This window comes from Chenopodium album, chromosome 6 (genome assembly GCF_948465745.1).
Source record: "Chenopodium album chromosome 6, dcCheAlbu1.1, whole genome shotgun sequence".
Taxonomy (NCBI): Eukaryota; Viridiplantae; Streptophyta; class Magnoliopsida; order Caryophyllales; family Amaranthaceae; genus Chenopodium; species Chenopodium album.
In genome coordinates this window covers 16,245,328-16,262,902 of record NC_137839.1, presented here as the reverse complement: position 1 = coordinate 16,262,902, position 17,575 = coordinate 16,245,328, and the positions used below count along the sequence as shown (strand labels likewise).

Below are 17,575 nucleotides of genomic sequence, written 5' to 3'. Positions count from 1 at the left end.
GTGAATTCAAGTCAGGGGATTTGAATTGGGTAGGATTAAGTCTTACTGTGCTGCAAGTTCTAGTTGGAACTTGTATATAAAGGTCTGAATTATAATAGGTTTGTTATTTTATTATTGCCCTATTATAGTGGATTGGTTGTGTCTTGAAATCCCTTAGAAGGGTCGAGGTTTTACTTCCAGTTGGGCCCTGGAAGGTTTCCTCGTAAAATTGTGTGTGCACTGTCAAGTTCCTTTTATATTCTATTTTAAATTTGCAAAAGTAGTCACTAGGAACTTAACTACAATTCACCCACCCTCTTGTAGTGTTCGTTTCAACTAACAGTTATTTAGAAAATAATACAGAAAATCATCCTGGATGGCAAGAAACTATTGAGGACTTATTGATTTTAGCTCAGAGCCTCAAAGTTGTGCTAAGACATTACGATACGAGTTCTGGGACCAGTATGAAAGCATAGTTAAGGAATTGGATGACATGATTCTGGAGTTGCCTCCAGGTTCTCTGATACAGCCTCATATGCGGATGCTATTTATACTCATGCGATGTACCAGATTGTTGCAGTTTTACAAGGAAAGTGGATAAGCCGAGGATGGACATGCCCTTCAGTTGTGCCAATAAACTATCTTGCAATTTGCAGAAAAAAGGTTAGTTCTGTTTTCTGTTACTCTTGTTCCATTATTAGTTGGTGTTTAATTAGCCATCCCCTAATATTATTTATCTTTGTTTTAATTGTTTTTAGTTGGTGGTTGACACTTCCAACTCATTTTTGGCTCATATAACCTAATGTGTGGATGATTGTATTATTGATAATGAATAAATAAATAACTGACTGAACTGAGTGATTAATAGTAATTACTTCGTATAAGTCTGAGACTCTGAGAGGAAGAGTCTTTCTTAAATAATTACATTCATTTTATACATCAGAAAACATACAAGATGACAAACTAGATTAAAACATGGATCAACTTTATTCCATGATCAGTGGGGACAATTTACATTTAAATTGAAACATTTGTTAATACATATTTTTAATCAAGAAGCTTATTTCTGATTAGTGATAGATTTGCAACTACATCACTCATGTCCAACCTTTCTTGTGGAACTTCAGCTGAGCAAGAAAGGGCTACAACAAGTACAGAAGTTAAAGCCTCCAACATTACACTCTTGTTGGTGTCTTTCTCTTTGTCTATGTCTTCTATAAGAGTATGATCTACAATCGTGCTGATCTCTTTGGGTATAGCGTTTTTTACGAAGCTATGTAGGCTCAAGCCCCCTTTGAACATGTCATTAGTAGGCCTCATTCCTGTAAACATTTCGAGTAAAAGGATCCCAAAGCTATAGACATCACCAATGGTAGACACCTCATTTCCAAGACCATATTCTGCATTCAGATCAAGCCTCATATATTAGTACAATGAAAATGTAGAATTTATAACCAAAAAAATAAGAACAACAATTAAGTTGAGCTGTTACCTGGAGGAGTGTAACCAATTGTTCCTCTAACTCCAACAGAGCTGAACTGGTTTGCATGACTGCTATTGATGTCTTCAAGAAGGATCTTGGCTAGCCCAAAGTCACCGACATGAGCAACCAAGTCATCATCAAGAAGGATATTGCTCGGCTTCAAGTCACAATGAACTACAGGGGCACCACATTGATGGTGAAGATAATCCAAGGAAAATGCAACATCAACTGCAATATCAAGTCTTTGGCGAAAATTCAAGGTTCTTGATGGTTTATATGTGCTTTCAACCTTATATATTGCTTGTGATAGATGCAACCAGTTTTCCAAACTTCCATTCCCCATGTACTGATAGACTAATGCCTTAAAATCTCTACCTTGATGGTCAACACTTGAGCAAGCTGTTATCACCTTTAGAAGATTTCGATGTCTAATGTTTCGAAGGACCTCACATTCAGCAATGAAACTCTTTGAAGCACTGTGATACTCAAGGTTAAATATCTTGATGGCAACAGTTGATCCATGAGTCTCTAGGATTCCCTTGTACACAACCCCGAATGTACCACTACCAATCATATTTTCTGTGGAAAACCCATTTGTAGCTTGAAACAGAGTTTGGTATGATACATTTGGAAAATTTTCCATACTATTGAAAGGTGTAGGCTCCTGAATCCTCTTTTTCTTGCAGAATATGTACACCAACACAAGTGAAGCTAGCAGCAAACTGACTCCAAATAATGCAGAAAGAATTGCAACTGTCAATTTTTTCCTCTGCACTGAACTTCTTTTCTGACTGTTTTGGCTTACACTACAGCGGGGTAACTTCAGTTCAGGTATGCCTCCACAGATCCTACTATTGCTATCGACTAAAACATTAGTTGCATTGCTAAATACTCCGCCAATGGGTACTTTACCTTCAAGTTTATTGTGTGATATATTCAGCAATCGCAACTGCAGACTCTCTAGAAACTGTGGGATCGGACCTGAGAAATTGTTGTATGACAAATCGAGCTCAAGGAGACTTCTTAATGACTTCAACGCATCAGGAATAGCTCCATGGAGCTTATTTTTTGCTAGGTACAGGTACTCTAGCGCGACACAACTACTGATAGAGCTTGGTATCTCACCAGATAGCATGTTGCTCGAAAGTATAAGGGCCTGAAGATTAGTTAGTTGTCTAACTTCATCAGGGAGAGAACCAACTAGTTTGTTTTCGGATAAATCGACTTGGATTGACAAGGAGGGGAGGTTAAACAGCTCTAAGGGTATTCTGCCAGTAAGGCTGTTATTAGCAAGATATAATGATGTTAGTGATGTACAATTTCCTAGACTTGAAGGTATTTGGCCTTGAATTCGATTATTAGCTAGGGAAAAGGCTGACAACCTAGTTAAGTTTCCGATTGTAGGTGGAATGACCCCGGATAAATGGTTATTATTCAAATACAAGGTGTAGAGATTTTGGAGCTTGGTTATATTTTGGGGTATGACCCCAGAAAGATTGTTATCATTAGCCAAAAATATTTGTAATTTCGATAAGTTTTCGGTGCACGTTGGAATTTCTCCATATATGTGGTTATCATGTAAATACAAGTAAGTAAGCAATGTGAAATTGCAAATGACTCGAGGAAAAGCTCCATAAAAGTTGTTTTGATTAATCTCTAAATAGTCTAAGTTGGTGGAATTTGCCAAGGACAAAACAAAATTCAAATCTTCGGGTTGATTAAAACCTAAGTTGTTATTAGAAAGGACGAGGCGAGTTAGTCTTACTAACTTGTTTAGAGAAGGAACTTGTCCTCGAAGATTGTTGTCATTGAGTTGGAGAATTTCTAGATTTGAACAATTGGATAATGAAGCCGGTATATGACCGGTGAATCGATTATTGCCTAACGACAAGAATGTAAGACGAGGAAGAGTATTGCCTAAATTTGAAGGAAGATATCCTTCTAAGTCATTTTGTAGAAAAGATAATAGTGTCAATAATGGGAGTTTAAAAATTGAAGGTGGGACTATACCATGAAACTTATTGTTTTCTAAAGATAGGATGGTCATATTCTTTAATTTTCCTAGACTATCCGAGATCCTACCATAAAAAAAGTTGTTATCAAGGCGTAGCTCTGTAAGGAAACTTAAATTTCCTATATGAGAAGAGAGTGTACCTGTGAGATTTGCTGAATTCAAGTCTAGTTTCGTTACTTGCTCGTATTTACGACTACAAGTAATGCCGTACCACTCACAAAAGTGTTGGGTATTCCACGAGGTCATGACACCCAAGGGATCATCGCGTATTTGTGCCTTGATTTCAAGCAATGCCAACCTCTCTGTTTCGTTGTTCCCAGCTCTTGAGTGCTGAAAACAGAAGAGCATGGACGTGGCAAAAACGATCAAGTTAAATGCAAAGCTTGAGCAGGACATGCTTAATGATGTTCTAGTTGAAGATAAGTTTGCACCACATATTTATATAACAACTACTTAAAAAGAATAGAGAAAGATAAGTGTCGTAAGTCTTACAAATGATGGTTTAGTGTAAGTTCATAAATAATGGTCTTCTGTATACACTTTGTATACAAAAGCATACGTGATACTGTGATAGTCAAAAGGTGAAATTTGGGAGAAATTCTTCAGAGTAGGAACTAGGAAATGGGGACATGCATGCAACTTGTAGGGTGAGGAGACTAGACTTTGAACTTTGAACTTTGAATTGAATTTTAGCGAGAGATCAACGACTAATTGTGCAAACGTTTTACATGGGGACATGCATGCAACTTGTAGGGTGAGGAGACTAGACTCTAAACTTTGAACTTTGAACTTTGAATTGAATTTTAGCGAGAGATCAATGACTAATTGTGCAAACGTTTTACATTTTGCGTTTTGAAGAAAAAATATTGAAAATGTCTTATTTTGCATGCTAATGAAAAAACATTGAAAATGTCTTATTTTACATGCTAATAATAATCTCAACCTGTGTGACGTACCTAAGATGAGTTATCATATAACTTATAACTAATATATAAGGAAAATTTGCAAATTGCAGCCATTTAAAGTTCGTATTTTTCAAATTGCAGCCATTTAAATTTTTTTTTGCAAATTGCATCCCAAAAATTCGTATAAATTGTAAATTGCAGCCCGATTCAATTTTTTCATCGGTTTACATGTTGAAAAATCTTCGATTAAGGTTTTAGGAGTCATTTTAGCCCTTAGGGCCCCGAATTGAGCTCGGAATTAGCAAAAAAATAACGTAAGTATCTCGTTTTGCGTAACAAAAATGTATCGATTTGTGGAAAACTATAAATATGAGACACTTGCATTATTTTTTTTGCTAATTCCGAGCTCAAATCGGTCCCCTAAGAACTAAAATGACCCCCTAAAACCTTAACCGAAGTTTTTTCAACATGTAAACCGATGAAAAAATTGAATCGGACTGCAATTTACAATTTATACGAACTTTTAGGCTGCAATTTGCAAAAAAATATTTAAATGGCTGCAATTTGCAAATTTTCCAATATATAAAGCTAAACTTTTAACCAGGTTATGAGACAGCAACACTTAGCGTTCTAATTTTTCGCCAAGTGTCGCGCTACGTTGGATAGATTTAAATAGACCTCATAAGAAAAAAAAGTTAATTTAGAATTCTATTTGGAATATAATTTTAGGATAAAATTAGTTTTATTTTCGATAAAATACCAATATTTCAAATGTACAAATTCAATCATAATTTTATTAAAAAAACTATTAGATTATAATTCTAAAATTATCAAATAAATTATTATTTATATCATAATATTTTTTGGACAAAGAAAGTAATTCAAAGCGTAAAACATACATTTATAATATATACTTTAAAATAGTATACTTCACAATCTAACAAATCTTATAAAGATTAAAATTAAAAATTTATTCTAAATTTTAATAAACAACCCGGACATTGCATGGGGCACAAAACTAGTTTTAAATAACTTTTTTCAATTCTGACCTCAAATTGATATTAGATAACCGAAATGAACACCTAAACCTTAACTTTAATTAAGCCTATTAAGACACAAAAATCATTTTTTTTTTTTTTTGAGAGGTGATAAAAGTTAAAACTTTTTTATTTTTATTATTTTGTTTTAAAGAAATGGTGTCTAAAATTATTGAAAAAGGGTAGTTACTTCCAAAAAGGGTGTTTGAATGTGGTTATCAATAACATAATACTAAAACAGACGTCAAAAATGACACATGTCGCTTCTTGGTGCTGTTTTTTTCGTCCAAAATTTTTAATCTTTATTTATTTTTATTCATTTCCTAAAAAAAGTTCACTCTTTTATATAATTGTAATTCACTTTCTTAAAAAAAACATTCACCAATTTATCTATTTGTGATTCACTTCATATAAATATATGCACATATATTTTTATATTTTTCACCTGGTTCACTTGTTGGTCTAATCCGAATTCGGGGTTCAATTCTGAATAAACATTAAGATTAAAACTTTTTCAATTTCATTTAAAAATATGAGGATTTTTTTGGTAGAGTTTGAATTAACATTATAAATTGTAATAAAATTTTGTTAAAACCGTGTGTGACAAGGGACTTAATCTAGTTTATAAAATTCAACACTTTTCGTTAAGAAAATCATTAAATATAATGCTTCTTAAGATTTTTTTATTTTTCAACAAACTCTATTTCCATCAAATTTTATTTACCTTTCACTATTCCTCTTCAACTACACGTATAAAAAAAAAGTTAAAACAAGTAATAGAGTACGGAGAGATCGAGTATTCAATATCCAAAAAATAAATTATATACTCAAAATTGAATCAAGGTGATTTAAAAATGTTTGTTTCTGTGTGCAAGAGAGGAGCAAAGTCCCAAAGAGAATAACGCAAAGAAAACTAAAAAGAGCAAAAGATAGTAAAAACGCGTATTTGTTAGTGTACTGTTACCGAATAACGCAAAGAAAACTAAAAAGAGCAAAAGATAGTAAAAACGCGTATTTGTTAGTGTACTGTTACCGAATAACGCAAAGAAAACTAAAAGAGCAAAAGATAATAAAAACGCGTATTTGTTAGTGTACTGTTACCGGGTCTACCCGTTGATCAGTTGATCATTCATGTTGCCAATTTGTCATTTTTTTCAACTGCCTATCTTATAAATACATGTTCCAAACTTGGACTTTTTTCACATAGACATAATTAAGATGACTTTTTCAAAGACATTTGTCATCCTTTTCTCTCTCATTCTTCTCGTCTCTTCTGTGTTCTCAGCTAGATTGCTGGTTGAGCCTGACTCATCATCTCCACTAACCGGTGAGTTTTTTTAATCAACTCTTGAACTTCTTTTAAAGTTTTAAACTTTCTTATTCTTACTTTTATTTATTTACCTCTTGCCTTACCTATTATTTGTAACTTTAGTACTGTATTATACTATTATTTATTTATTTGTGACTTTGTGAGATATTCCCTCCGTTTTTAAATATTTGCTCCATTTCTCTTAGACATGTATGTCGATATTAATCTTTGATTACTAATATCTTTAATTATCAATAAGTATAAATTCTAACAATTGAAAATTAATAATCTATTCATTGGGATGATTTCAACAAGTACCTATAAAACTATAATTTTTCTTATATATAAATCACAAACATTAGTTAAAGTAGGACAAATGAATAGTGCAAAAAATAGAAACGGAGCAAGTATTTAAAAACGGATGAAGTATAAAAAAAGAAATTTTGATTATAATAATTCAAACTTGCACAGTTTTATTTATCAATCCGACCTTTTGGGATGTTCTATATTATTAGGCCAAGGTAACCTGCATTAAGAAAAAATTTAAATTTAAAAAAAAAATAATAAAAACTTACGTCAAACCAGTATATAAGAGCATGAACATTAATAAGGATTGATATCAAGGGCGAAGCCGGGGGGCTGGTGGAGGCCTGGCCCAACAACCGATCCATTAATCTAAAAGACTGGCTCCTATAGTTTTTAGGATAAAATGATTATTGTTTGTTTAAATCTAGTATTCTAAATTGTAGCTTAGTGGTTGAGTACTTAAGCATACCCTTTTTGGTCAGGGTTCGATTCTCGTGGGCTTACATGCATACTATTTTAATTTTTTTTTTTTTTAAATTATTCACTATCTATTTCTTTTACAAGTATTAGTTTTTTCCCCCTTGAAGCTTATTAGTATTAGCATTATTCTTTAATTTAATCTATTTTTCTTTTACCCCTTCAATCAATCTTTTAATTAATTTGCCAATTCTTTTGATTTTAATTTATATTATTTTTCCTATATTTCTAATTGACTACATTAGTAAATTACATACCTTACATATTTTTTTTAAAGTTATTTTATATTTATTTTTGTGCAAATGAACTACAAGAGCAATACCAAATATATGGTACACAAACCTTTGCTTGGCTATAATTCAAAAGGCAAGCTAAGTCCTCATTGGTTGAATGGTTGTATATTGAATATTCTAATGAAACAATATTTTGTATTGCTTTATAAAATATAGTCAAATCTAATCTATAATATTGCAAATACTACAACAGAAAATACTGTGTAATGAGAAAATCATATGAAATACAATACTATTAACTGAATAAGTCTCGGCCCCCCTATGTTTAAATTCTTGGCTTCGCCCTGATTGATATCCTCTTAGCTCTCTTTTTTGTAATTAACACAATTCTTGTTCATGTTAAGATTATTAAAAGTATCCTTTTAGCAAAAAGAGAATACTCGTTCCTTTTTCCTTTCGGTGGAGAGGATTGAGAATTTTAGCTTGTGTGCCAATAGTGGGGTTTAAATATTTTTTTTTTTATAATCAAAGATAAATTGTATTTGGGTGGGAAGTTGTCATTTGTTTTCAACTTTTTAATTCATTCGTGTAGTTAGTCTTAGATAAATGGATTTGATATTTGTCGATGCTTTTGTCTGGGAAGATAAGGGTTCGTAATGAGTTGATTTTCAATGGTGGGTTGTAACTAGATTAATAATTATGTTAGTGTCACATGAATATTTTAAGTATCAATCTGATTAATGTGGGTATAATTGTAAGAAATTTGGTATCATTAAGATTTATGTTTATATGAGTGGCATAAGCTTTCAAGTGTTTTGTGATAATTGCAAAGCATTTTTATCTTAATAGAAAATCTTTTCAAAGCCAATTTGTATCGAAAAGGACCGTACATTATTATTATACTAGTTTAAGTCCCGTGCAATGCACGGTTTTTACTTAACCTAATTTTGAATTACAATATTAATTTAACAAAAACTTGAAATACATATTTGAATTTCTTTAAAAAAATAATAATAAAAAAAAAAAAAAAAAAAAAGCAAAACAAAACTTGAGTTTAATATTATATTGATGTCAAAAGTTATTGATCATTAAACCTTTTTTTTTTTTAAAAAAAAGTCACAAATTTAATGATTATAGGATTTTACATAAGAATTAAATTTTATGTTAATTATAACCCGTGCAATGTACTTTTTTTTAGAGGAACATGTGTAATGTACATACCTCAACGTCCCAATTTTGTTGGCATGTTTTGACTGGCACAATGTTTTATAGCTTACTTTGACCGATATAATGTTTTATACAAATTTAATTGACTTTTTTTTTATAATTAATAATCAAGGTTTTTATTTTTATTTTATATTTTTATATCTATTGAATTGTAGTGTTATTATTATAAATAAATCAACAAATATATACTTCGTAATAAAAGTTAAAGTGTCAATCCAGATTGGAGCAAAAAAAAAAAAAAAAACCTCCAAAGAAAAAATATGATACAAAATGATAAGGAGTAGTACATTATTTTTGTAATATGTTATATGTTTATGTTTGTTTATTTTAGAAAATAAAATACCTATTATAAAATAATGAAAGGTAGGTTAAAATATTATTATCATTGAATGCATATAGAATATACTTTGTATACAATATAGTTGCCAAATTGAAGGTTAAATATTCTAATATATATAAATTAAAATTCAGGACTCGAAGATTTGTAAAAAAAAAAAAAAAAAAGGAAAGGAAGAAATGGTGGGAAAAATATTATTAGAACATGACAAGTGTCATGTCAGATTCACCTTTAGTATTATGTTATTGATTGATCTAAATGAAGTTGTAATGGAGAGATAGGAGGGAAAGGAAGAGGAAGATCTTCAAATAGCATGTGCCTCATAAGTTGTAATGCAGTGTACGAGGAGGAGATGGAGAGGGGTCGGTTGTTGATGGAGATGGGTCACTAGGGGTGAGGCGTATTGAGTGGCGGCTCAGGTGGGGGAAAAGGGATGTCGCATGAAGAGGATATTTGAATTGGTCGGTGGAGGTGGTGGTGGTGGTGGTGGCTTTTTATTACAATTTATTTATTTACAAATAAATTTAATTGTTAAATAACTAATTGAGTTAGAGGGTAATTAGAAGAAATGGGGTAAATTATATGGTAATTAAGTGAATTAATAAAGGTTCTTGGCTTCAACAAAAAAAAAATTACAATCAAGTTTTAACTTGCCAAAAAAAATTATAAGGTTTATTTGACAAAAACGTTGCTATAAAAGGTTTTTTTAGACAAATTTTCCTAATAAAAAAAAATAATATAATTATAAAATAAACTAATGATATCAATATCATATTAGACTTGAGTAGAACTTTTTATACATGACTAAAACTTTAATGAAATATTACTACATATTATTTGATTGGACTAAAATTTATTAGAACTTATTAAACTCAATAAATAAGATAAAATCCTATCTGAATTTATTAGACTTTAAATTTATTTAATAAAGGTGTACAAAAACGCAAAGTAAATTGATCAATTACTTTAATAAATCATATTTGTCCAATAATCAATTCTACTTTACATTGTAACTATTGCCTCGATTTTCGTGCTCAAAATATTCTCAATTTGTGTGCCAAGGAAATTGCTTAGATTTTTTGGGTCATTTTAGGTCTTAAGATTTAAAGTTAGAAAAATAACTAGCTTAAATCCCGTGCAATGCATTGTTTTACAAAAGTTTATACTTCTTCCATTTTTAAGTGATATCTCTATATAATTTATCTTTCATTTCCTAATCTAATTTGATAAGAACTTAATTTTTTAGATCTAATCAGATCTAATTGTCTGGTTTGATCGAACATGGCCTAATCTAGGCAAGTTCATTATCTTTAATATAGTAAGATTTAATTGGGGGGTATACACCCTTCATTTTTTCAAAATATTACACTTTGACCGGCACATACATTTAGATAAATTAATTGAATTTATTTTAATTTTAAAATATGTAAGTAGAATAGGGAGTATTAAATAATTATAAGATAGGTATCATGGGATAAAATTTACTCCCTCCATCCCTTAATTACATTCCTATTTCTAAATTTACACGGGAATTAAGAAACTTGGAGTAACCTTAATACCCATGATTAGAAAGTACAATGGGAATTACAAGACATTTATTGTTGTCTTTGAATAAAACAAAGATAGAATGATATTAAAAAAAGCACATGTCATCAATCCTTTGAAAAGAAAAAAGGACCAATCACATTTATTTATGAAAAATTAAAGGACCAATCATATTTAATTATAGTGTTGCATATGGATTCAGAATGTTCAAAAGGGTAAATATAAATTATGCTTTTTGTGCAACTATTAATTGCAAAAAAGAAAAATAATTAAAGTAATGTCACATCGATCACAACTATTTAGGGATAATTGGTAAAAATTCACTTACTAAAAAAAGAAAGTAGGAATGTAAATTTGAAACACTTAAAAAGGATAGCAGGAATGCAATTAAGGGACAGAGGGAGTATATAATAGGAATCATAAGATAAAATTTATAAAGTATAGTTAGTGAAGATATATTTATTAATTGTTATGAGGAAAGAGAAAAATAATAAATAAAAAGTAAAAGTGAGAAAAAACTTGTGTGGATCTAGCTAGTTCACAATAAAATTATTGTGGACCAAACTCCATACATGCGCAACTGATGTATTGTTGAACATAGTAACCTTAATTTTAACAAGGTAACCTTTATTAAAACTTATGTGATTTTATATTATTGTGAACCAAAAATATGCATGTGTTAGCTCACGTTATGTTGGACAGTACATAGTTTTCCTATTTTGACATGGTGGCCTTTATATATATATATATATATATATATATATATATATATATATATATATATATATATATATATATATATATATATAAACCACTTATGACCTTTATAATAACACAATGAAATTAAATTTATTCTAATAAAATAACTTTTTATTATAATATAGTGACCTTTCTTTTTATTTGTAAAATGGTCATAACTTCTTTAATATTAGCGGTCCATAATAAACTAATGTGAACCAGATGCTATTAATAAGAAAAATATGAATTTTATTACCTCGAAAATGGACCCTGTTGAATTTTGGTACCCGTTTAAAACTTATTTTTACTTTAGTACTTTGATGTAAAAATATAGGTTTTGGTAGCTCCGATCCATCCATGTTTCGTTAACTTTTCCGTTAGTGAGGCCCTATTACTTTCCAGCCACCCCTTAGCCACCTTCTAGCGACCCCTTAGCCACCTTCAAGCCGCTAACAACTAGGCACGCAGCCACCTTACCTCGCCACCATGACTGCAACCATCGTTAGCCGCCAAATTAACCACCACCACCACCTCCAATTTGCACCACCACAACCACCAATTTGGGCACCATCACCTCCAATTTGCACCATCAACACCTCTCATTCGCACAACCGCACCTCCAATTTGCATCACCAGCACCTCCAATTTTCCAGTCCATCACACCACCACCACCACCAAATTTACCCCCAGCAACATGCACCAACAAAACCACCTGAAACATCCCCACAATGGCCGCAAACCCACCTGAAATAACCTAGAAAACCACCTGTTTTCTGGGTTGTTTGAAAACGCTAAAGGGGTTTTGTTTTTTGGTTGTTTCAGGTGGGTTTTAGGGTTTCAGGGGGCGGCGAAAGGGGGATGGTGGTTGTTTCAGGGAAGGAGGAGGCCGGTGAAAAGTGGAGGGGGTTGTTTTTGGCGAACAATGGTTTTTTTTGGAGGGTAGCTAATGTTGTGCGGTGGTTTTGCAGTAATTACAGTGAGATCGGAGGTGGGAAAAGGAGGAGGTGGGCTCATCGGTGCCAAGGGAGAGTTGGGGCACTAGCAGCCGGCACGGGAGGGGGAAGGGTGGCTGACGGGGACGGGGGTAAGGGTGATAGTGGCTGGTTGGTTTTTTTTATTATTATTTTATTTTTTAAGTTTTTTCTTTTTTCAATAAATTAAATTATTAAATAGTTAGAAAATGGGCCCCCACTAATGGAAAAGTTAATTGAACATGGACGAAAGTACCAAAACCTATAATTTTACACCTTTATGGGTACCAAAGTAGAAAAAAAGTTTTAAATGGCTACCAAAATTGAACAAGGCCCATTTTCAAGGTTCTACAATATAAAATTTCCTTTTAATAATTTGTAGTATAAGAGAAGATAGTAAGCTAAGGGACAAAAATTATAAAATATTTATTTACTTGGAGATAGTGCGAAAGTAAAACGATAAAATAATAGTGATCTAAGTCTTTATCTTTACTAAAATAGGAATTGTTGCAATTATTATAAAACAAATGTAAAAGGAAAGTGTTGCGATTATTACTATGAAATGGAAGGAATATTTCTAGTAAGATCATTTTTTAGTTCAATTCAGTTCAGTTCAGCTCCACTCCAATCAGTTCAGTTCTGTTTAGTAAATGTGAATAGGCCCTTAATTGAGCAATATTATCGACGCGCAAATTCAGACATTAATTATTTTTTTTTTAATTTTTGAATTTTTGCAAATAATATTTAACTTTTATTTCTCCATTAAAGTTTAAGACAATACCTAAAAAAGTTAACTAATCAGTTTTCCCTACTAGATGATAAAGTCATGCGAAATTGATATTTTTTCATAACAATGTGCAACGAACTGCAGTCTAATTTTGGAAATAATTTCAGCAATAAGCTAAATTTTGAAAATACTTTTATTCGAATAAATCAAATGACTTACAGAACACTTTTTTTTTTTTTAAAAAAAAACCCCACTTATAATACACTTAATTGTACTTATTATTAATTAGTTAACTTTAAATATTATTATAAACTTAAAATAACCATCCACCCCCACTACATAGAAGCCCTCAACCTCATCCACCGCTAACCACCAAACAGACCACCTCCCTCACCCTTGACCCTTTTATATTCCTCCTTGCTGGCGGCCGACCATCTTTTTGCCCACAACCCCTTTATCAACCCCTCCAAAAACGCCACTCGAGAGCCACCCAAACCGACCTCAACAACCCATTATTATTATTTACTTTATAATATTCATATTTTCTTACTAATTTTGCTATCCAACATCAATAATACAAGTTTTGAAACCATCTTAACGGTAACACTTTTTCCATTTATATGTTTTACAATCAACTCATCACTTCATCAATTCACTAGCAATAACATACCCGCTATTTCTTCTCAAATGTTTTCAATTACTTTAGTTATAGAGAACTTATCTTCTAAAAGATCTACAACACCTTATCTAAATTCACAAACTCTTTTCAAGTTGAAAATCACATATTATGCAACCACAACTAAGAATTTCAGGGAAAATATTCATGAAAATACATCTTTCTCATATTTATAATATTTTGTGATATTTATGTCCATACTATACCACAACTAAAAATTTGATATAAATTTTGTTAATAAAACATTCATTTTTAATACAAATAATACTAAAACAATCATTTTTTTAATACTAAAATAATACCGATGATGAATTACAAAATATTTTCATAACAATTTCAATACTAAAACTAGGGGTACGGTGTGCAGAAATAGACCTGGACTGGAAAACCGACCGGGACCGGACCGGTTGATTCCGGTCCGATCTTCGGTCCTCACAAATTGGGTTGATTCCGGTCCGGTCCGGGTAATAACCGGAATATTCTGGTCCGGACCGGAATGTACCGAAAAGTGTATTTTTATAATTTTTTGGGTGAAAATTTTAAATTTTATTTTTAAATTTCTAAAAAATTTAGGTACAAAACTTGTAATTTATAAATGTATGTATATATAAACGTGTAACAAAAACAAGACGCTAAAAATGTATGTATATATAAAGATACTAAAATGAAAAAAAAAATGTAACCGGTCCATTTCGGTCCAAAATTGATCGGACCGAAATAAACAAGTCTGGACCGGAACCCGGACCGGTTGATTACAGTCAACCGGTCCACAATAAAATACGATTCCGGATTCCGGTCCGATTCGGTTTTGCACCGGTGTACAGCCCTAACTACAACAATATATCTGGCCTCCGTCGTCTCTTTCACTCGCTCACCTGTCGTAGTTTGCCTTTGATTTCAGCCTTCATTGTTTTCGACCATCGTATGGACCGCATCACTCTCTGATTTTGCCAACCGTTGTTTCATACTCTAAATCACATCACTCTCTGAATACGCCGATCATCGGCCCTTCCTTTCCTCTCAACCACCTTACTTACCTTAAAGCCACCGTCATCGGCCCTCACCTTAAAGCCACCGTCTTCGGTCCTCCATGATATCCTTTCGCAAATCTTCCAACATCATTTAGCCCAAAAGTACAATTAAATTCAAATTTACAATTCAAAATTCAAAATTTTCATTCACAAAAGTTTCAAAGGAAATTTCAAAATTATTTACGCGGGATCAAGTAGGCGAACTTCTTTCAGCCAATAAAAATCTTTGTTTATGTGGGATTACATAGTCATATCTTTTTCGAAAGGATTGAGATAGTGGATAGATAATAATATGAAGGAAAGAGAGTGTGATGTGTCAAATGAAGGAGATGAGAGATAATATGGGAAAGGAAAAAAGGAAACAAGTTTCATTTAACAATATTCATGCTCCACTAATACTCCTAGAATGTTCAAAATGAAGTTAAACAGATGTCTCGAACTACGTTAATAAATTATCTCTTTTGTTTACCAGAGTCCAAGGAGAAGTCTCCACCTCAATATTATAGTCCTCCGCCGTATTATGCACCACAAAATAAATTCGCTCCTGGTGTGACAAAGGCTCCTCCAAGTGGACCATGAGACGGTCACTACTCTGTACGAGTGAGTTAATAAACAATAATTGAATTTTATTCAAGATTTAGCTTAGAAAATTTGGATGACTTGACAAAGAGTATTATTTGTGAAATACAAAATATTTCTTTATTTCAATTAATATTTAACACAGGCACAAAAAAAAAAATTGGTTCCGATGCAATGTATTGAATTTCATTTTTCAACAACTGTCTTGTAAGTTGTATACGTGAATAAATGATTTGTATGATTAATGAATTGATATATATATATATATATATATGGAGAGGCTCATGTGAGAACACCTCTCTTATGTGAGAAAACTTTATATGTGAGAAAACATCTATATTCTAATTGGTTAAGGTATATGTTTTGAAAATAAATTAAACCCATTATCTTCAACCTCAACATTCTTTCTCTTCTCCTCACCAACACTATCCAATCTCTAGTTGCTCTATCACCACTACAGCCTGTTCCATAGCCTTTATGCCATCACCTCCACCACCATCACTCTTTCTCTTCTCCTTGACATCAAGGCCAACATTTTCTCTCCTCTCCACGACGACCACCATGACCACATGCTCAAGAATTTCATGTGTTTTGTATCTACTTTTGAACCATTGTAGTTAAGAATTCAAGTTGTAAAGCTTAATCAAAGGTCAACCAAGCTTAATTGACAGTTTAATATGTGAAATCAAAATTTTTTCATCCAAATCAATCAAATTAGGAACATTATAGAGTTTGAAATTACAAGGAATATTAATTGAATATAAGAAACTAAACAACAATTCATATGCTTTTGTTACCTTGGAAATCAAGAAAAAACTAAATTCGAATTAATTCGTTGTAAAAATCGAATTTCAATTCGTGTTCTATACACTAGTGGAAAAAGAGTTATTCATAACAGGCAAAAACGGGCTTTCTGTAACGAGCAACGACCATTACGATTAAAGGTGTTATTTGTAACGGGCACTTGCCCATTTCTGTAACGGGCAACGACCATTACGATTAAAGGTGTTATTTGTAACGAGCAACGACCATTACGATGAAATGCCCGTTACGAATACATTTTGTCGAAATTAAAAAAAAAATCCCAGCATGTTTAGCTGGGCTGTCAACCTTCTAGCTTCTACTGTATCTTTCATTCTTTTTTTTTTGTAGGAATCTTTAATTCAATGTAACCTTTTAATTTATTCCAAAAATTTTATTACTCCACAGTACATTAGGCCAAAAAGACGGAGAAAAAAAAATTCCTACAAAACTGGAAACAAATTATTTTCCTGAAAATCTAAAATTTACAAAATAGGAAATATTTCGTAGTCTTAAAGCTTAGTATGAGTCTTGTATTCCATAATAGTATCAACAAACCATATCAACTGTAGGGAATATTTCAAGCATTACCCCAAGCTTGAACCATACTGTGATCATACACTTAAGTACGGTGGCGTCCAAAGGGAAAGAAGCTAGAGCAAAAGATTCGCCAACAAGTTTTAGGAACTTGTAAACCGTTCACAGGGTGAAGGTAACACCCCTTAACGATCCATGAGATCGTTAACTCCAATAGGTCTGGAACCAAGACTGGAAGTTCGGGGATGAAGGTACAAATCCAACTTAAAAGAGATTGAACCTGCCCTAATAATAGGCCTCTACTTTATTCTTCTCGTATTCATGTGCGCTTTCTAACTAACATGCAATCAATAAATTAACCCTAAACCTGTTTATCTATGTTGGTTGAATATTAATGCACAAATAAAACTATTATTGGCGATCATCTGAATTATAATCATATTAACCCTAACAAGATTTTTAATTATCTTATTAAGCGTGATTACAAGTACAAATTCCCTTTAAACATGCATAAAAGGCGTGATCAAGCAATAACAATAAATATAATCAAGCAACATAATAACAATAATCATAATAATAATAATAATCATAATAATAATCATGATCATAAATCATAATAAAAATAATCATGTTAAAGCATAAAAATAGCAAGATCCTAGGCAT

General features: G+C 31.9%; 1 protein-coding gene and 1 long non-coding RNA gene across 2 annotated transcripts; one reads left to right on the top strand and one right to left on the bottom strand.

The window, feature by feature from the left end:
- Positions 1 to 842: 842 nt before the first annotated feature.
- On the bottom strand, positions 843 to 3,947 carry LOC145634658 (uncharacterized). Its single transcript, XM_081686061.1, has 2 exons — positions 1,472 to 3,947; positions 843 to 1,379 (listed from the first exon to the last, which is right to left on the bottom strand). Exons 1-2 carry the CDS (start codon positions 3,870 to 3,872, stop codon positions 1,027 to 1,029), a joined length of 2,754 nt encoding a protein of 917 aa, XP_081542187.1. The 5' UTR covers positions 3,873 to 3,947; the 3' UTR covers positions 843 to 1,026.
- Positions 3,948 to 6,618: 2,671 nt separating this feature from the next.
- LOC145635913 (uncharacterized) lies at positions 6,619 to 15,815 on the top strand. Its single transcript, XR_014113939.1, has 2 exons — positions 6,619 to 6,745; positions 15,468 to 15,815. It is a non-coding gene; the product is annotated as an uncharacterized LOC145635913 (long non-coding RNA).
- Positions 15,816 to 17,575: the final 1,760 nt, after the last annotated feature.